The sequence below is a fragment of the Polyodon spathula genome, chromosome 5, assembly GCF_017654505.1.
Source record: "Polyodon spathula isolate WHYD16114869_AA chromosome 5, ASM1765450v1, whole genome shotgun sequence".
In the NCBI taxonomy this organism is placed as follows: Eukaryota; Metazoa; Chordata; class Actinopteri; order Acipenseriformes; family Polyodontidae; genus Polyodon; species Polyodon spathula.
The window spans coordinates 37,325,658-37,345,601 of NC_054538.1; the positions used below are offsets into that span (position 1 = coordinate 37,325,658).

Sequence of the window (19,944 nt, forward strand, 5' to 3'; positions counted from 1 at the left end):
ATGAGGTTCAAAAAGTTAATCCAGGATCAAAAATAACTCCCACTTTCTCAAATTTCTCATGTTGGATCTAAACTCAAGTATAGTACCATCAACTGGCATGTTTATAGCATTGGTTTTATGTAACTGGTGGGCAGTGTCTAGCAATATAACCTCTGTTTTGTCACAGTTAAGTTGCAGAAAGTTTTGTGACATCCAATTCTTAATATCAGAAAAGCAGAAAGCACAGAAGTAGCAACATCAACATCAGATTTAGCGTGCACCTAAATTTGGGTGTCATCTGCATAAAAATGATAATGCAGGCCATGTAATCTTAATATGTGACCAAGGGGAAACATGTAAATATTAAATAGTAGAGGGCCCAAAATTGAGCCTTGTGGGACACCAGATGTTACCAGCCCAACCTCAGAAATAAAACTGCAAAGAGAGACAGTGTTGACGCCCAGTAAGATAAGACTGATACCATTTTAGTGCAATACCAAAAATGCCAAACAAATATTCTAACCTGTGAAGTAGGATAGCAAATGCTGAAGGCAGCACTAAGATCCAAAAGAATTAAAATTGATAATGCAGCACTAAGATCCGAAAGAATTAAAATTGATAACGCACCTTTAATAAGATGTAAGGATTTTGATTTGCCTCCAAAAACTGTACCTCCCATTACAAGGTGTGAACCATTGTAGAAGCGAGTAATTAAGAGCTGTATAAAACCACACACCTTCAGAACTTTCATTGGTCTCAGGATGGCTGCTGTGGTAGACTGCCTGATACGGTGACGCTTGGCTTTTGTTGAGGACAGGCAGGAAAACCTTTGGAGAACAGCAAGACAGAGAAGACCCAGCATATTCAAACCTAGGGTCACTTTGTTTGGGATGGATTGTCTTCTCCGCTTGCATCTCCTGCGGTGTCAGCTGTGATGTGGATGGCGGCCCTCCTCCTGTTCCTGCTGCGTTGCAAGTTTTGCTTTTGTTCATCGCTGCAGGACCTGCCACCTTTTTATCACCTGGTTGACTGTCCCCCTGGTAACACTGACAGCATTGACGTTTTCCACTATAAACTAACTCGCCTCACCTCTGGGCTGTAAGTGCGGCCGCTAAATACCCTGATGCTCAATTATGATTATGCATCATAATATCAGCTCATGATTTGTGTATGTTGAGTAATTTGCATTGCTCTTGAGTTTACGTAGGCCACAATGCAAAATAATTAATAATTAACAAATTGCCTGGCCGCTAAGCAATTTAGATTTTGTAGCCGCAATTGTTTGCACTGCACCTATCCTAACATCAGCCCCTAAAAGTGTTGCTGATTGCTCATGGCATCACAGAAACCCAGTGAAAGACAATTACCAATATTCTTGGACCACACAGATTCTGAAATTATTTTCAAACATTTCAATTAACTTACAGTCCTTTCTGTTTGTCTTTTAGCTGATCAAACAGGAATGCTCTTTATCGGAGATGCAGTGTTACAGGTAAGAACATTATACAATTGAAAAGAGCAAATCATTGCAAAACTGGTTCTTGTTCATAAAGCTTTAAAGTTAGAATTACTGGGCATACAAACAAACCTAGAAATACAGCAGCAGTCTTTTTTTACATTATATTAAAATGCGTATAAAACTACTGCAGCGTCACACAATATGAAACTATTCTGTGTTAAATGTAGTCAAATGTAGTTTATTTTAACATACCAAACATAGTGCTTGCATTTAATTCCAATTTCCTCACTTGTTTTTTCTCATAATGAATTTGTAAATCAGACGTTTTGATGTTATTGTTTGTTTTCCTTCAGGATAATGTCTGACACAGTTTTTGCAGCCTGCTTTACACGTGAGGGAGACCTGTTACAACACAAGCACTTACATGAGACTTGGGGGTGATGTTGGAAGGGGACTTGTGATTGTAAATGTTGGGCTATAAAACAGAGTGGTTTTAGCAGTTCAGAGATGATTTCTGACATGCAGCGGGGGCTTACGACACTCTTTGAAGCAATAGAGAACAGTGCCCGAGATTTGTTTCTTTGACTGTTTTATACAAGTGTTTTCTGTTTACCCTTTTATTTTGTGCCTGAGTTTGACTCTGTTGGCTGTTCAATGGTAATTTCCATCTACAGTGTTGAAATAGCCGGTTTGGTACACCATTATTCAGTATTTTTTTATTTATTTATTTTTTCAATATAATTACGCCTAAGATTTGCTGTGCAGTCCTGTGTTGTATTGGTCTATTTATTTTAACTAAAAAATAAGTGTTTTCACAGCTGTTGATAGATGAATCACATCTGAAAATGTCTTCTGCGGCTATTCAAAACAAGCACAAAGCTCTCAAGTTCAGCAGTGCTAAGCCACACCCACTATTTTTACTCTGACAGCTGCAGTAACTCTAGGTATAATATATTATATCTAATATATTTATTTCTGCAACCCTGGGTCTACTGATGGTTTGAGATGTTTTATATATACAACCACTATGCAGTGTTTTGGCTAGGTTATGCATTTCAGCAGGCGCATAACTTGCCAAATTCTACATTTTATAGTTTGTTTCTTTTGTTGGGGAATGAATAATTAAAAGTTTAGAACTCATCCCTTCTGCCACTCTTTTAACTAGAAAATCTAATACAGTGCCTACAGAAAGTCTACACCCCCTTTCAAAATGTTCACCTTTTGTTGCCTTATAGCCTGGAATTAAAAAACATTGAAAATAGTTTTTTATATATATATATATATATATATATATATATATATATATATATATATATATATATATATATATAATGCACATCCTACCCCACAACTTCCAACCGAAAAAAATATTCTAGAAATTTGTAATAAATTAATTAAAAATAAAAACTGAAATAGCTTGGTTGGATAAGTGTTCACCCCCCTTGTAATAGCAATCCTAAATTAGCTCAGGTGTAACCAATCGCCTTCAAAATCACACACCAAGTGGCCTCCATCTGTGTTAAATGGTAGTGATTCACATGATTTCAGGATACATTCAGCAGTCCCTATAGGTTCCCTCTGCTGGGTAGTGCATTTCAAAGCAAAGACACAACCATGAGCACCAAGGCGCTTTCAAAAGAACTCCGGGACAAAGTTGTTTAAAGGCACAGATCAGAGGATGGGTATCAAAAAATATATAAGGCCTTGAATATCCCTTGGAGCATGGCCAAGATGATTATTAAGAAGTAGAAGGTGTATGACACCACCAAGATCCTGCCTAGATCAGGCCACCCCTCCAAACTGGATGACTGAGCAAGAAAGAAACTGATCAGAGAGGCTACCAATAGGCTAATGGCAACTTTGCAGCGCTACAGACTTTTATGGCCAGGACTGGTCAAAGTGTGCATGTGACAACAATGTCCCAAGCACTCCACAAATATGGCCTGTATGGTAGGGTGGCAAGAAGGAAGCCATTACTCAAGAAAGCCCACCTTCTTTCCTGTTAGAAGTATGCAAAAAACACCAAGAGATTATGTAGCATTGTGGCAAAAAGTTTTGTGGTCTGATGAAACTAAAATGGAATTTTTTGGCCTAAATGCAAAGCGTTATGTTTGGCGCAAACGCAACACAGCGCATCACCCAAAGAACACCATCCCTACTGTGCAGATTGGTGGTGGCAGCATCATGTATGGGGATGTTTTTCATTGGCAGGGACTGGGGCACTTGTCAGGATAGAAGGGAAAATGAATGGAGCAAAGTACAGAGAAGTCCTTGAGGGAATCCTGCTGCCCTTTGCAAAAAAGCTGAAAATGGGACGTAAGTTCACCTTTCAGCATGACAATGACCCAAAGCATACAGCCAAAGCTACACTGGAGTGGCTAAGGAACAAAAAGGTAAATGGCCTTGAGTGGCCCAGTCAGAGCCCTGACCTAAATCCAATCAAAAATGTGTGGCATGATTTGAAGATTGCTGTCTATCAACGCTCCCCAAGGAACTTGACAGAGCTTGAACAGTTTTGTTAGAAGAATGGTCAAATGTTGTCAAATCTAGGTGTGCCAAGTTGGTATAGACCTATCCCAACAGACTCAAAGGTGCTTCCACCAAATATTAACTCAGGGGAGTGGAGACTTATCCAATTATGATCTTTCAGTTTTGTATTTTTAATATATATATATATTTTTTTCTCAATCGAAACTTGTTTCCCCTTAACAAAGTTACCCCTTACAAAAAGTTCAAGGAGGTGAGACTGTATATCGGCACTACAATATATGCAGGGGGTTTCAAGTGTGTTTTTAGTCCATAAAATGTCAACTTCTAAATCCTTTTTTGCTAATTTGCATATGAAAAATTTTAATTCACATCTGTGCTCATACACAACACAGTCAACTTGAATGTATTTAATAATGCACATAGCTGATTACAGGCTTACACATTAAAAAACAAAAGACCGGAAAACAATCGTCCTTCAAAGGTGTCAATAAATAAGTCATCACTGTTCCAAATTTAATTAATTGTTGCTGTTAAAAGATAAACACAGTATGAAATATGATAATTTTTTAACTAATGTATTCTTCTTCTTTAGATTTACCTCAGTAGGTCAATGTCAGAGTGAGAGTACCCTAGTAACACTCTCCTATTTGATAAGGAAATACATCAGTATGAAATACCACATAAAACAAAGGTGTTATTTTCTATATCCCCTGAGGGAAGTATGTTGCAGGGGGAATGCTTATTGGTTACACTGGTGTAACCGCTGTTTTTGAGGGAGGAGAGTGCTATAGAGGCCACAGTAGTGTTTTAACCCTTTGAGTAGTATGAACGTACTGGTACGTCATTGAATTAATGGTTCCCAGGGAGTACGAACGTACCGGTACGTTCTGCAAATTTTGAGCTTTGAAATTGAACTTTGAACTTGAATTACTGACTCTACAAAACTCCTAATGTGATATTGTAACATTAGGTGTCTGTAACACCTTGTAGTGGTCTCTTGCGCCATCTGCCTGATATTTACAGAATTACACACAACAAACCCAGTCACAAAATGTCAACAAAGTCTGGAAAACGGCGAGAAATGCTCTGTGGGAAAGAAGTACAACAAATTATATTTAATTCCGATTCTAATTTAAATTCTTCTACTGAGTCCGGTGTTATTGAAAATATCAGTGAAGAATATTTACCGTCAACATTGAGTGGCCCAAACTCAAACAACATGACAAGGATCACTGACCTACGTTTTCCTCACTGCCTTTACCCTCACCACATGTTTACCCAGATGTGATGTATACCTCTCTCTCTCTCTCTCTCTCTCTCTCTCTCTCTCTCTCTCTCTCTCTCTCTCATTTTTTTTTTGGGGACGTGTTGTTGATCCTGATCGTTGTTTATTTATTACCTGTTATTTTTGTCAAAACCCTTCACTATGACAAAATAACAATATTTATTTGTTTTGTTTATTTACTGTAAGAAGTAGTTGTTTGCATATTTTTATTGTGTAATAAATTGCTAATAGGCCTACTAGCAAATGTGATGATGTGAGGAGTCTAAAAAAAACTCCAGTGGGCCCATCAAAACATTCTAAAACTCAGTACTCAAAGGGTTAAACTATATAAATATTTTACAAAGAGCCAACCTAAAGAATAACAAGAACAGTTCAAATTGGTTAAAATAATTGTGATATTTCATACCCATACCAGTTGCTCTTGATGCTGTTGGAGAGCCAGTTTGTTGTACTTTTTTTAAAATTTATTTATTTATTTTTAATAAAACCGCCAGTTTTTTTCTATTATGCACTTCAGACAGTCTGAACAGTTTCAGAACATATCAAATTGCTTTCACAAATACTATATAAGGATGACACATTATTTTTTTTTTAAATCATGATAAATTGGCAATTATATTTGTATAAATATATTTGTATCACCCAGAAAAAATATGTTACAGAGAAAAAACACTCAAATCCGTTGCTCTCAGGAGATGAGACATATGGACCAAGAAATAGGACAAAAGAAGATTGGATGGGCTTATGAAGGCTGTTCTTCAGGACTGCTAATGGTGGTGTTTTGTCTGTGTCTTAAGTATAGTCTAAAACAATAAAAATCATGTTTGTATGTGTGTGTGTGGCTGTTTGCTATGTATGCTTGCCTAGGGCCCAGTGATGGGTGAATCCGGCCCTGTGTTTAGAACCACAGTGTGTATATTCCCTTATCAGATTGTACCATAGTAAATTTGCAAGACAATTTTGCAGCTCACTTTGCAGCTCACAGACCAGGGTTGTCCAACATAGTATTGAAACTTTGCTAATTTTAAATTAACAGGTTTTTTAATTCATTTATAATTAAAAAAAATAAATTTATATATATATATATATATATATATATATATATATATATATATATATATATATATATATCACTATATAATATAATAGCTTATATTTTATCCAATCATGTAGTACAGTCATCCAAAATCACAGAACACATACCAAAATAAAATCAATTTTACCTTTGCTTGTTGGCAGTAGCAAAAAAAAAAAAAAAAACAACATTTGGCTGTTGTGGAATCTTCCATGTAAAAAAATCCTAGAAGTAATTATATTATCATGTATGGCATGTGAACTGAAGCAACCATCATTAGATGTGTTTTACTTGTTTATAATTGTTTTATGCGTTTACCCATTTAGGTTAATGGAACTCATGTAGAAAACTCTACACACGAAGAAGTGGTAAGTGTGTTTAAATATTATTTTCCCTATTACATCTTTAAATAGTTAACATTGTACCAGCTAAAAACTATGCAGATATTTCGGTGGATTTGTGGACCCAATTCGGATTAATGGAGCACTTGAAAAAGCATTTCTTTAACCCAGGGGTTTCAAACTCTAGTACTCAAGGGCCACAGGGTTTTCTGGTTTTCATTTCAACTTAGCATTCAATTAACTTAATTGATCTAATTATTTGTTCAATTAGACATATTTAATATTTTTTACTTTTACTTTTTTTTTTTTTTTTTTTTTTTTTTTTTACAGTTGAAGATTTAAAAAATGCACTTGATTCAAAGTATACTACCTATAAAACATTTTGAGTGCTGGGAAAAAATGTTACATTTCTCCAATTAATCAAATAATTAGACCAGTTAAGTAACTGAGAGCTCGAGTGCCCTCCATGAACTGAGTTTGACACCCCTGTTTTTAACCACTGGTGCTGCGAAGTGTCAAAGTAATTCCCTTTAATTACCTTTTTTTTTGTTAGTTTTTTTTTTTTTTTGTCAGCAGGTATTTCACGGGGTGCAAGCTAGGGCAGTGAAAGCAATTGAGAAGCTTGATAATAGGTTTGAGGTGCTTGTGTATCTTGAGATTGAAAAGAGCAGCTCGTGATGAAGCTGTTTTGAGGTTTTGTGCTTGAGAGGTATCAATAGAAAAGGGGGTCCCTGACCGATGATGAGTAGGGCTCGGCCTCAGTTTGGTTGCTTGGCAACCTCGGGGACCATAAAACACACGATAGGCACTGTTGGGTGGGGAAGCTGGTTCTAGGTGCGATTAAGAACATGAAAGGAAATGCTAGAATTAACTCCCTGACTGGTCTGGTGCTGCCCTCTAATGAAGTGAGGCACAGGCTTCCAAAGCCGGGTGTGGAGAAGCATCCGCAGGGAACCTAGAGGAAAGTAGGAAAGGAGTTAGTTTATCGAGCTCTGGAAGCGTACAGTGGGCCACATCCTGAGTATAGACTGAAAGCAGATAACCTCTCGATTGAGGTAAGATAAAGTGCATGAGTTGCGAAAGAAAAGAGTGTGGCTGGAGGTCCCCTCTGACTCACGCGGTGAGGACCGCCCTTTGGCTGAAGCCTGACCTGAAATTGGGAAAGTGTGATCACTAACCCCCAAAGAATGGACTCCTGGTTCCCCACAAAATCCCACACCGTGAGACAAACAAAAGAGTGTGTGCCAACACAAGACATATATATAATATAGAGAAGACATAGAAAAGAAACAGAGGGGATGGTTAGTGGAATGGTTATGTGTTTACCTGCTGCTCGGTGGCAAGGAAAAAAAAAAAACCTTCTAATAAGGGGAAAACCTCTGGTGGGCCCAGAGGTTAGTTAGCTACCACTCCAGGCATGCTAGCGATGGATTGGTGAGCTGCTGAGATATCAGAGACAGAAGAGCGAATATATGCTGAAGAAGACCAGTGACCCATGATTTTGATGAGATGGTGTGGCAAAGCCCTTACAGAAATAACCTATAGAAAGTCCTATAGTTAATTGGTCAAGTCCTATAGAATATCCTGTAGGATTTCTTTAAAACCTTTTTAGTCATATAGAGTGTCCTATAGTACTACTAAAGGGAGACCCTTTTGAGTATTATGGGAAGATGTTTTTTTTTTAAAGAATCCTTTAGGATTTGTCTAAAACCTTTTTAGTCCCATAATGTTCTATAGTACCACTATAGGATCCTATAGGACATTTCCGTAAGGGAGTGGTTAAGTGTACACATGCAAGTGATCAAGAAACGGACATACAAGTATAATCCAGGTGCAATGTTGTTTAATGGGTTTGTAAATCAAGTGCCTGGTGACAAAGCAAACAGTAAACAGTAAATGAAGTTAAGTAATACAACGGCATGTATTACTTAAGTTGTAATCCCCAGGTTTGTCCCGAAGTACTAGTCCCGTTCTTTATACACCCACACAAAACACATACACAAGTCTGTTAGTGAGTGAATTGGTGCTCGTGGTGTAAATACAGTTTATTCATGATACAAGTGCAGTGCTGTTCCGGGTTTGTGCTGGCCCTTGGCAACAGCTCCGGAACGTGTTAGGCATCTACTAATAACAAGAAACAATTACAGACAAAACAAACAAACACTCATGATACTTTTCCACACAAATCACAGGTCCTTCCAGGTTGTTCTCTAACCAAAACAAAGGAACAGATTACGTCACTTCGTCCCCTATTTATACCGTCACACATGACCATGTGAACAGGATGGCCTTGCAGGGGTGACGTCAGACCAAACAGTGAGGAGTGGTGGATGAAAACCGAGATGCAATGACTGCTCTCAGTGTTTTATTAAATAATAATAATAATAAACAAACTATTTAAACAAAAACAGCACATCAAAATAGGACACGTCACTTGCGGCCAAAATAAAAAGGTAAACAAAATGGACAACACTAAACAAGACAGTGGATGAACAGATAAACAAGTACCGTGCTGGCACTTCCAGCACGCTGTAGCAATTGTTATTTTTAATCAAAACTCTCCTCTCTCTCGGTACAACTGCACGTAAATTAATAAAAGTGCAATTCCCCTTGCTCACATATTATTTCATCTGCATGTGAAGTGCTGTGCAATCCTCGTGCCTAAATACAAATATACATTTTAAACACTTGTGCTTGTAACCCATATTTATATCCTGTGTATAAACACCAACATTAACACATTACATACAACATAAAACACTGATAAACATAAAGGGATGGACCACATATGCCTCCCTAGTGCACAGCACACCTGGCCTCAATGGCCACCTCCCTCCTCAGTCCCAAAGTCCCAGTTTATAGTCCCGGCCCAGGAACAGGGGCAGCAACGGGCCAAAGGTGGCAGCCATGGTGGTAGGTCCTCCTCCCCCACCCCAACAGCTGTAGCTGCCGGCCGGCTGTCTGTGGGGGTGGTCTCCTGACCTTCTCCCCCTTCTCTCTAGCCGGCAGCTCCCCCCTGTGGGGCTCCGGCCACCAAATTCCCTGCAGCGAAATTGCTGTGGGGGCAGGTGGTCTCCTGACCCATCCCCCCTTCATAATAGCCGGCAGCTCCACCATGTGGGACACCCTGGGCTCCCGAGACCGGTGTCATAACGGAAAAGCAGGGCTGACACTAACCCCAGACAAAGCAATTCCGGAGACCCCAGGTGGAGTCCCTAGCAGCAGCGTCGAAGCCCTTGGGGAGGCTCAGCGCGCAGCAGCATCGTCAGTGTCCCCGGGGAGCCTCCTGTTTGCTTCCGTCAGCAGCTGCGAGCCCTCGGGAGCGTCGACGTCGCCTCAGCAGCAGCGGACCCCTCGGAGAGCGAGGCAGCAGCAAGCGGACCCCTCGGGTTTCGGACGGCAGCAGCAGCGGACCCTCGGGAGGAGACGGCAGCAGCAGCGGACCCTCGGGAGGATACCGTCAGCAGCCTGCGAGCCCTCCGGAGGTCACCGTGACCGTCTGGCATGAGCGGCGCCCCCTCCTTCACCGTCGAGTACGGCAGCAGCAGCGGACCCTCGGAGATGGCTGCACAGCCCCCCTCTGAGTGCGGACCCTCGGGAGGAGACGGCAGCAGCAGCGGACCCTCGGGAGGAGACGGCAGCAGCAGCGGACCCTCGGGAGGAGACGGCAGCAGCAGCGGACCCTCGGGAGGAGACGGCAGCAGCAGCGGACCCTCGGGAGGAGACGGCAGCAGCAGCGGACCCTCGGGAGGAGACGGCAGCAGCAGCGGACCCTCGGGAGGAGACGGCAGCAGCAGCGGACCCTCGGGAGGAGACGGCAGCAGCAGCGGACCCTCGGGAGGAGACGGCAGCAGCAGCGGCCCCTCGGGAGGAGACGGCGGCAGCAGCGGACCCTCGGGAGGAGATAGCAGCAGCAGTGGACTCTCGTGAGGCAACGGCAGCAGCAAGGGACCAAGAGCACTGAGGTAAGCTTCCCAGCTGGCCTTCGGTCGTCCTTTCTCCTCCTCTCCAGGGCAGGGGCAGTTGACGATGGAGTGGTCCACCTTCCCGCAGGAAGGGCACCAACTTGAGGCCTCAACTAGGTGAAAGTAGTCATCCCAGCGACCACTCTTGGGCTTCCTTTTCTTGGGCTGTGGTTTTGCAGGGGTGACGTCAGTCCAGAAATGCAAACTCCAAACAGTGAGGAATGGTGGATGAAAACTGAAACGCAATGACTGCGTTCACTGTTTTATTAAATAATAGTAATAATAAACAAACGATGCTGCCAAAATAAAAAGGTAAACAAAACGGACAACACTAAACAAGACAGTGGACGAACAGACAAACAAGTGCTGTGCTGGCACTTCCAGCACGCTGTAGCAATTGTTATTTTTAATCAAAACTCTCCTCTCTTTCACCCGTTCTCCACTTCTGAACACACAACCCTGAGTGAGTGAAAACATGCAGCTTTTATGCAGCTGTACCAAGACTCGATTGCTCATTCAGTTGGCTGCCACATCAGTTCCCTTCCGGGTCGATGAGTTAATGCACCAAAGCTCGGCCCCCTTTCTAGATGACGACTTCCTTTTAACCCTGGGAATGAAGTGTCAAGCCGAACAGTCCAGGGTACTCTGTTCCCGTTACTTAGTGCCCTCACAAGTCGGGAGGAAGGTTTACCACCAAGAATCATTGTCTTTCTATCACAGATGGTGATTGGTGCTTGCTTTGGCGGCAGAAGTGGCTGCTCCAATTCTGAAAGAGTGAGGGTTGTAGAACTGGGGAGAGAGGCCTGCTTTGGATATGAGGGAGGCTAGAGGAGTAGTGAACCTACTACCTATAAAAATTTGATGGCCATGACTGTCCTGAATGGTGGAAGATTCAGGAGGAACTGATGATTGGATAGGATTTGAAACAGAAAAGCAGGTACTGAGTAGAGGGGGAATATTGAGTTGACCTCTACGGAATGAGCTGGAGGCAACTCTCAGGCACAGGTTGGTGGAATGGGCTGTGGGGGTACAAACTCCACAGGTGTTTGCATGTAACCCACTGAATATCCTGTTGAAGAAATCGGGACGAGACCAGTCAGTGATAATGTTATCATCAGCGAAGATTGAAGCTGCTTTAGCAGAAAATGATTTATGGTAATCATAAAACATTGTGCCTCCATATCTGACTGATAACTCCATGATATAGAATACATATTGCTCGAGCTCCTGACGGCAATGAGGATAAGCAGAGCATTAACGTCTCGGTAGTCAAAAAATTAAAGCACAAATTCTCCAAGGGTGAGGCTTCTTATAAGACGAGGATCACGGTACTTGAGGGTTACTGAGACATTCCCACAGTCAGCATCGCAATGATCTAAAAACTCTTTACCTTCGATAATTTGGTGTCTGATGTGATGAGATAGAGAATGGTGTTGTAGAGAAGTGACTGCATGGGAACCTGAAGCAACCGCTGAGGCATGGTTGTATTCCTGAACATTGACTGTGGGGACAGAAGCAGGTGGAGCCAGAGCAGACGCTGAAGCTGGAGCTGAAATGAGAGGTATTGGCGGCTGGTGAGGATCTTGTGTTAGTTCGGTTTTCAAGGACATCGAGGCGGGTGTTCATGGACTGGATGGAATCAGAGATTGGTTGTATGAGAGCTTTCATGTTGTTGAAAATGGAATTGTGCAGATTGAGAACGGGATTGATTGCTGGCGGGGACAGAGCGATGTTTGGAGCGGGGAAAGGGGGCCTGCTTGGAGCGGTGCTCTGAGCTAACTGATGAAACTTGGTAAACAGGCTAGGTGGAAAGACTGATGCCTTGAACTGACAAAGGATGATGGACGATCGCTTTCAGCTGGACTGTTGATGCCTTTGTCAAAGTGCTTCAAGCAGCTTGGAGGTAGGAAGGTCTTTGTAGAACAGACGCGTCTTGGTCTTTCCCCGAGAACTCTGCATCAAGACTAACATTTAATAAACTGAAACAAGCCTTATAAAACGGTACTAATTCCACAAGAAAAGATTATTTGCACTCTTCTGTGCAACTGAGTTTGCCCTCTTCTGTAGCCTCTTGAGTACCAATCAGTGGCAATTAAGTTCCACATTGACAGATTTAGAAGCTGATTGGAAGTTAATTTTCCCTTTCACCAGGATGCTGACATGTATACTGCTGTACTGCCAGATGGGGCTATAAAGTGACACAAAACATTGTGCGACTAGCAAAAGCAATAGATTCTTTACATACCTGTGATCTTACTTATAGCCCGCTTCACTGCCTACATGCTTTATTTTCATGTGATGTCACTGAGATTTAATTTTTAAAGGGCAGAGACATTTTACAGCAGCAGGCAGAAACAAAACAGGAAACAGGAACTTGTTTACAGCTTAGAAAATAGCCGGAAAACAGTGTAAATCCAATGTATTTGACTTATAGTTATATTACAACATTAATTCTGTCTCCTGTGTTTTAACATTATACATGTAAAGAAACAAGAGGATATAAGCATATACTATTTAATGAACTGTCTGAACTGAAATGTATCAGGTACATTTTATTTTCCTTATTACTGAAAATAATGGAATGAAGAACTATTATTTTATTTATAAATATTTATTTTGAGAAAATAATTGAGAGTAGTGTCCATTAGTGCTTATAAATAAATACACTGAGAATAAACGTGTATTATGCCATTGCAATCACTCAGGTGAAACAGTTTCTTGTAAGTTGCCCAAACATCAATATATTTCAACAAAACTTCCAGGAAGTATTAAGATCCCTTTGGTCATAGAATTACATGTTTTATATCTGTATCTCTATGCAGAATACATAATAATACAAAAATACTTAATGTTTAAAAAACCTTAATATTGGGTTGAAAAAAAAAAGCAAAATGATTGTATGGTTTCAGAAGTACTTTATAGTGTTATGAAAAAAAAGGACACCAATTATTTGATCCTACTGTAAATAATAGATTGTTTGTAAATTTTTATAGGAAGAGAGTCATACAGCCAAACAAACCCTGGTCCTGGGGGAGCATCCCACTGAAAAATGCTTGGTCCTTAAAGGGTTATGAGCTTATCACACTGACTTAATTTTCTACAGCTGAGCATACTGGAAGAATTGTTGTTGTTGTTGTTGATTTTAATCAAATGTTAGGCCTAAATCTTACCCAGGACTACAATCCTATAATTTGCTGGAGAGATAACACATTCCTATAGAAACAAGCAAAATGAGACTGTGGAAGTGGAATCTGAATCATTCATAATCACATGCTTGTGTTGACAAATGCAGCAAAGGAATGTTTTATTTTGTGTAATTAACACATTTTAATTCCATTTAATCAATACTGAACAACTTAAAACATATTAAAGGGAATTGTTTAGATTTTCTGAGTAACTGCAGAGCCCTAATAACCAGGTTTCATATCAATGATACATATCTTTTTCACATATCCATTTTAATTCATGTTTGTTTATCACAAAAACTCCCCTTCCTAGTTGTGTTCTTGGTTCCAGTGTTGGAGATCGCAAAGCTCCTGTGATTTAGATAATGGTCTGTCCTGGAGTGTTGTTGGATAATTCCGTTGTTGGCCCCTAGTTTTAGCTGTTTTCAGTTTAATGGGTGGGTGAGGTAATGAGGGAACCACAGTGTCTATGTCCTTATCAGAGTTTACCATAGTAAATTTGCAAGATGATTTTGTTTTTTTCCTTGTATTTACCATGATTTGCCATCCTTTCATATGTTTTACCATAATTCTTTCATTTCAACTTATTCCTTATTATAATTTGCTATGCTTTCACCACATTAAACTTTTATAAGGGTTAGGTCTTCAAAAGCTTACTGTTTGCAAATTGTATTTACTGTGTTTAGATGAGTGAGCTAATTTTTGCTAACCACAAAGTCTTATTTTTCTTTAATCTGTAATCTCTTCCAAACAATAGGAACCATGAACAACATCAAAGAGGTTTCCAATATTAATGATTTCTTTCTTTAAAAATAGTGGTTAGTCACTACACAATTCCAGTTATTGCAATCCCAGAAATATTTCTTAAGCATCAATAATAAAATCCACTGTTTGGAAAAAGATATAGGTCAAAAGCCTTTAACAGGGTAAAAATAAATCCAGTTGTATGTATTATTGATAGCTTTCCTACTGAGATAGACCTATCCTACATTGTATATCTGTGCTTAAAGTTACTTCACTATTTTGTCTGACCAGTGGGAATTCAACTAATTTGCTTCCAGTATCATCTACAGTATTCCTTATGAGAGTTCCAATTCTTGTCACTTTTCAACACTGCAACCCCTAGCTCAAGGGCATTAACTACCTAAAATATGCAAATGACAGAGGCATTTGCTACTGGTGACAATAAAAAATGACTTTCCTAACAACAGTTTGCAGAATGGGAATGCATTTTATTTTATTGCAAATTAGATCATTTTCAACCAAAACAAGAGCCACAAGCTGCAAATAACCTTATCTGGTGCAAGTAGAAAGTATGGCATTCTAATTTTTATTCACAAGAAAAGTAGATAGGACTGTTTATGTCCTACAGTATCTAGGTTAATGCTATTGCTATCTAGGGATGTACAGTATAAATACCTGTATATGCCATTCCCCTTTAAAACAATATGGGGGACAGACGTGTACATGGGCAAGGAATAGAACACGTGTGTAAACTGTGCCACGGCTTTCCGACTAACTCCAGTCAGTGCCAGCGCTAGGATTTACTGGGCCCTGGTATAAAACTGTAAAGTAGACCCCCCCCACCCCCCAAAAAAACTAAACAAAACAACAAAACAAAACACGGCACTCAGCAGCAGCGCTTAACCAAAAGAAAACCTTTTGAAAATAAATGCATCAGCAACAAAATTTAAATGAGTCAAGAATTTCCTTTTTAATAATAAATATTCTAACGTTATTTTAAGATGCCTGTGAACAAGACAGTAATCAATCAAGTAACAGTTTAATAAATCAACCCTCACATAATTAATCAATTTGATTAATAACTTGATTTAGTTAATATTGAAACATATGAATAGCTTCAAATTAGTCACACAAATGTATTAATCATACTAGGCATCAATTAGATTTTTTAACTAATATTAGCAAGTACAAAAATTAGTATGAAGATGTTTCTATAAAAAAAAAAAAAAACATGTCTGCATCACAAAGCTTAGCCCATAGTACAAATGCATTCAAGACAACTGACAAGCTAAAACAGCATAAATGTGGTATCTTAGTGCCAGTTATTGTTTCAGTTATTCAGCATATTCATATATTGAACATTGGTATAGGTACCTAATTTGATTTCATTTTTTATAAACTGAAATTCATAAAACAAATGAAGAATAATAATAATATTTTTCTTTGTAAATAATGTAAAATAGCAGTCCACATTTTTCAATTACATCAAAAAAGTTTATTCGTCTTGCAAGTCTATTTTCAATTGACAGTATAGCCACTGCAGACAATCACTCCTGTGACATTTTTGACCGCAGGTAATTCTTTATCAAAGATGGATTACTGAAGGATCGCTTTGGAATTGTAGGCAGTGTTTGCAGTCCAATGTGTGTGCTGGGGAATCCTCTGCTCAGGTCTTTCTGAAATCAGCTACTGTACCACTTGAAACGGAGAGTTCACATCACATGAGAAAAAAATGTAAACTCAAAATTTCGAGTTTATTTGTTTTATTGCATTGGCCCCAGTGCTCTTCCGCTGGGTAAGAGACGAGTGAGGTATAGTGAGTTGTATTACAAACAGATACTATAGATGGTGATGTGTACTTACAGTTTAATGCGGTAGAGAAGAAAGGAGAATCAGAACGTAAGGTGGTGGTGGTGCTGTTGTTGTTGGTGCTGGATCGCCATTAAAGCCTATAGACAAACATACTGTGTGTTGCTTAATACAACACATTGACAACGAGGATGGCTCTTCTTGTACTTACACCAGATGCTGCCTTCTGGCAAAGTCCTCCTGAGTCTACAATGCCTTTTACCTCTTGGATTCATATGTTTGAAAATTATTTACTATCTGATGAAAGGAAACGCGCAATGCAATACACTACCCCCGGGCTGAAGCACAGTGTAATACACTACCCCGGGGCTGAAGCACAGTGTAATACACTACCCAGGGACTGAAGCACAGTGTAATACACTACCCCGGGACTGAAGCACAGTGTAATACACTACCCCGGGACTGAAGCACAGTGTAATACACTACCCAGGGACTGAAGCACAGTGTAATACACTACCCAGGGACTGAAGCACAGTGTAATACACTACCCAGGGACTGAAGCACAGTGTAATACACTACCCAGGGACTGAAGCACAGTGTAATACACTACCCAGGGACTGAAGCACAGTGTAATACACTACCCCGGGACTGAAGCACAGTGTAATACACTACCCAGGGACTGAAGCACAGTGTAATACACTACCCAGGGACTGAAGCACAGTGTAATACACTACCCAGGGACTGAAGCACAGTGTAATACACTACCCCGGGGCTGAAGCACAGTGTAATACACTACCCAGGGACTGAAGCACAGTGTAATACACTACCCAGGGACTGAAGCACAGTGTAATACACTACCCAGGGACTGAAGCACAGTGTAATACACTACCCAGGGACTGAAGCACAGCCCTGCTCGACTGGTGTGTGTCTTTTGTGGGGTCACGCGAGGATATTAAATGTGATGGTGTTCCGCTGACGTGGGGGGTGGGTCGCGTGTGTGCAAGACACAGGTTATTGTGATGGGGGGGCCCCGGGGGGGGGGGAAGACTTCTTCGTTGTTTTGATCCATATGTGATTTGGCCCTGACTTCGTTGCATCTTCTACCCACCCCCCTTTTATGTTGATGGGGCCCCTATTACCGTCTTTCGTGTCAGCACATTATGTGATGGGGCCCCGACTTTCGTGTTCACACAATCTCGTGTTGATGGGTTCCCATAGCCCTGCCCCAGCTGGGACTTCGATTGTCAAACATTAATGTGGGTGGGGGCCCCTGGTAGTTCCAAGAACGGAAATACTTCGTGCCAACTCAACAAAAATGTAATACACTACCCTGGGGCTGAAGCACAGTGTAATACACTACCCCGGGACTGAAGCACAGTGTAATACACTACCCCGGGACTGAAGCACAATGCAATACACTACCCCGGGACTGAAGCACAGTGTAATACACTACCCCGGGACTGAAGCACAGTGTAATACACTACCCCGGGGCTGAAGCACAGTGTAATACACTACCCAGGGACTGAAGCACAGTGTAATACACTACCCCGGGGCTGAAGCACAGTGTAATACACTACCCCGGGACTGAAGCACAGTGTAATACACTACCCCGGGGCTGAAGCACAGTGTAATACACTACCCCGGGGCTGAAGCACAGTGTAATACACTACCCAGGGACTGAAGCACAGTGTAATACACTACCCTGGGACTGAAGCACAGTGTAATACACTACCCTGGGACTGAAGCACAGTGTAATACACTACCCTGGGACTGAAGCACAGTGTAATACACTACCCCGGGACTGAAGCACAGTGTAATACACTACCCCGGGGCTGAAGCACAGTGTAATACACTACCCAGGGACTGAAGCACAGTGTAATACACTACCCAGGGACTGAAGCACAGTGTAATACACTACCCAGGGACTGAAGCACAGTGTAATACACTACCCAGGGACTGAAGCACAGTGCAATACACTACCCCGGGACTGAAGCACAGTGTAATACACTACCCTGGGGCTGAAGCACAGTGTAATACACTACCCCGGGGCTGAAGCACAGTGTAATACACTACCCCGGGACTGAAGCACAGTGTAATACACTACCCCGGGGCTGAAGCACAGTGTAATACACTACCCAGGGACTGAAGCACAGTGTAATACACTACCCAGGGACTGAAGCACAGTGTAATACTCTACCCCGGGGCTGAAGCACAGTGTATGGTCTACACTCTTCCAATTGTTGATGACTCATACACTGCTGCACTTGCTGCATTAAAATCCTTTTTCATGCCTAAATTGAACATTGCTGCCAAATGAAATACATTTCATCAACGGGCCCAGGCAAATCTATTCATCAGAACTTTGCTGCTTTGAGGGAGCAAATCGTCAACTGTGTGTTCAGGAATCTCACTTATTCAAGATACAGGACCTGCTTGTGGAAAAAAAAAAATGCATATGTGAACGCTTGCTTCTCGAACCAGATCTTACACTACAGAAAACAATTTATTATTGCTGGACAGATCTAGTCAGCTTTGGCAGAAACTAAAGCAATTACACAGAGCACTCCATCTGCTGGTCAGGCTGTGCACATGTGTTCCAGAAGGAGGCAATACAGACAATACAGAAGTCAGAAAAAGTCAAACTTCCAGCATACCAGAGAAAGTGAAAGCTGCACAGTTTCAACAAGCAAGTCACTGTAGGACAGGCTTTCGTTGTGGATCTGCAATGCACTTAGCTAGTTACCCCAAATGCCCTACTAAAGAGGCTTAATGCAGACAGTGCGGTATGACTGCTGGACATTTTGCAAAAGTATGTAGCGGTACACGACTCAAATGCCATGTGCGTGAAGGTGCTATACCAGATGTAACACAAGTAACTCTACACAAATGAGTGGAAACCTGTTTTTCCTTGTTCTCATTTGCACTAATGGGGGACAACCGTGGCCCACTGCATTAATGGTAGACACAGGATTGGCTGTTTCAGTACTTTCAGAATCAACTTCCTAGAGTACTTTGGGAGCATGCCTCTTTCTGAGGCAAAACTGCATTTAGTGACCTACACAAACCAATTCCTGTGTTGGCTGACTTCATGTACAAGTGATACACAACTACTGCTCTGTACCTGCTGAGTTTTACATTCTGCGCTCTTCTACCCCTGTCCTTGGCATGGATCTATTTGCTGCTCTTGAGTTGCAAATTGTTAATGGCTCTGTTGCTTCACCGCCCATGCCAAGCACCTCTGTATATCAGTCATCAGTCTCCAGCACGACCAATGACATTTCAACTGAAACCCTTGGTTAGGCTGACGGATTTGTGCACAAAGTTACAATATGACCCAGTGAGGGATGTTGTATCCAAAGAGTTGCAGTGCCAGAACAGAATGGCATTTTCAAAAAAGTTGACTCTTCTGAATGGGTTTCACCCATTGTTGTTACACAGAAAAAGACAGGAGGAATCAGATTATGCATTGATCTGCATGAGCCCAATATAGCTGTAGTAATAGATAGCCACCCACTACCACACATTGAGGAGGTGTTTGCAGAGCTCTTTGGTGGAAAAAAAAAGGTTCTCCCCTCTTGATTTGCAAAGTGCATACCATCAACTGCAATCGCA

At 41.1% G+C, this 19,944-nt stretch overlaps 1 protein-coding gene across 1 annotated transcript in view; it reads left to right on the plus strand.

The window, feature by feature from the left end:
• LOC121316409 (gamma-2-syntrophin-like) overlaps positions 1 to 19,944 on the plus strand; it is a 150,122-nt gene that overhangs the window by 70,912 nt on the left and 59,266 nt on the right. Inside the window, exons 6-7 of the mRNA XM_041251481.1 lie at positions 1,428 to 1,471; positions 6,615 to 6,656. Coding sequence (XP_041107415.1) covers positions 1,428 to 1,471; positions 6,615 to 6,656 — 86 coding nt within the window. The remainder of the gene's footprint in view (positions 1 to 1,427; positions 1,472 to 6,614; positions 6,657 to 19,944) is intronic.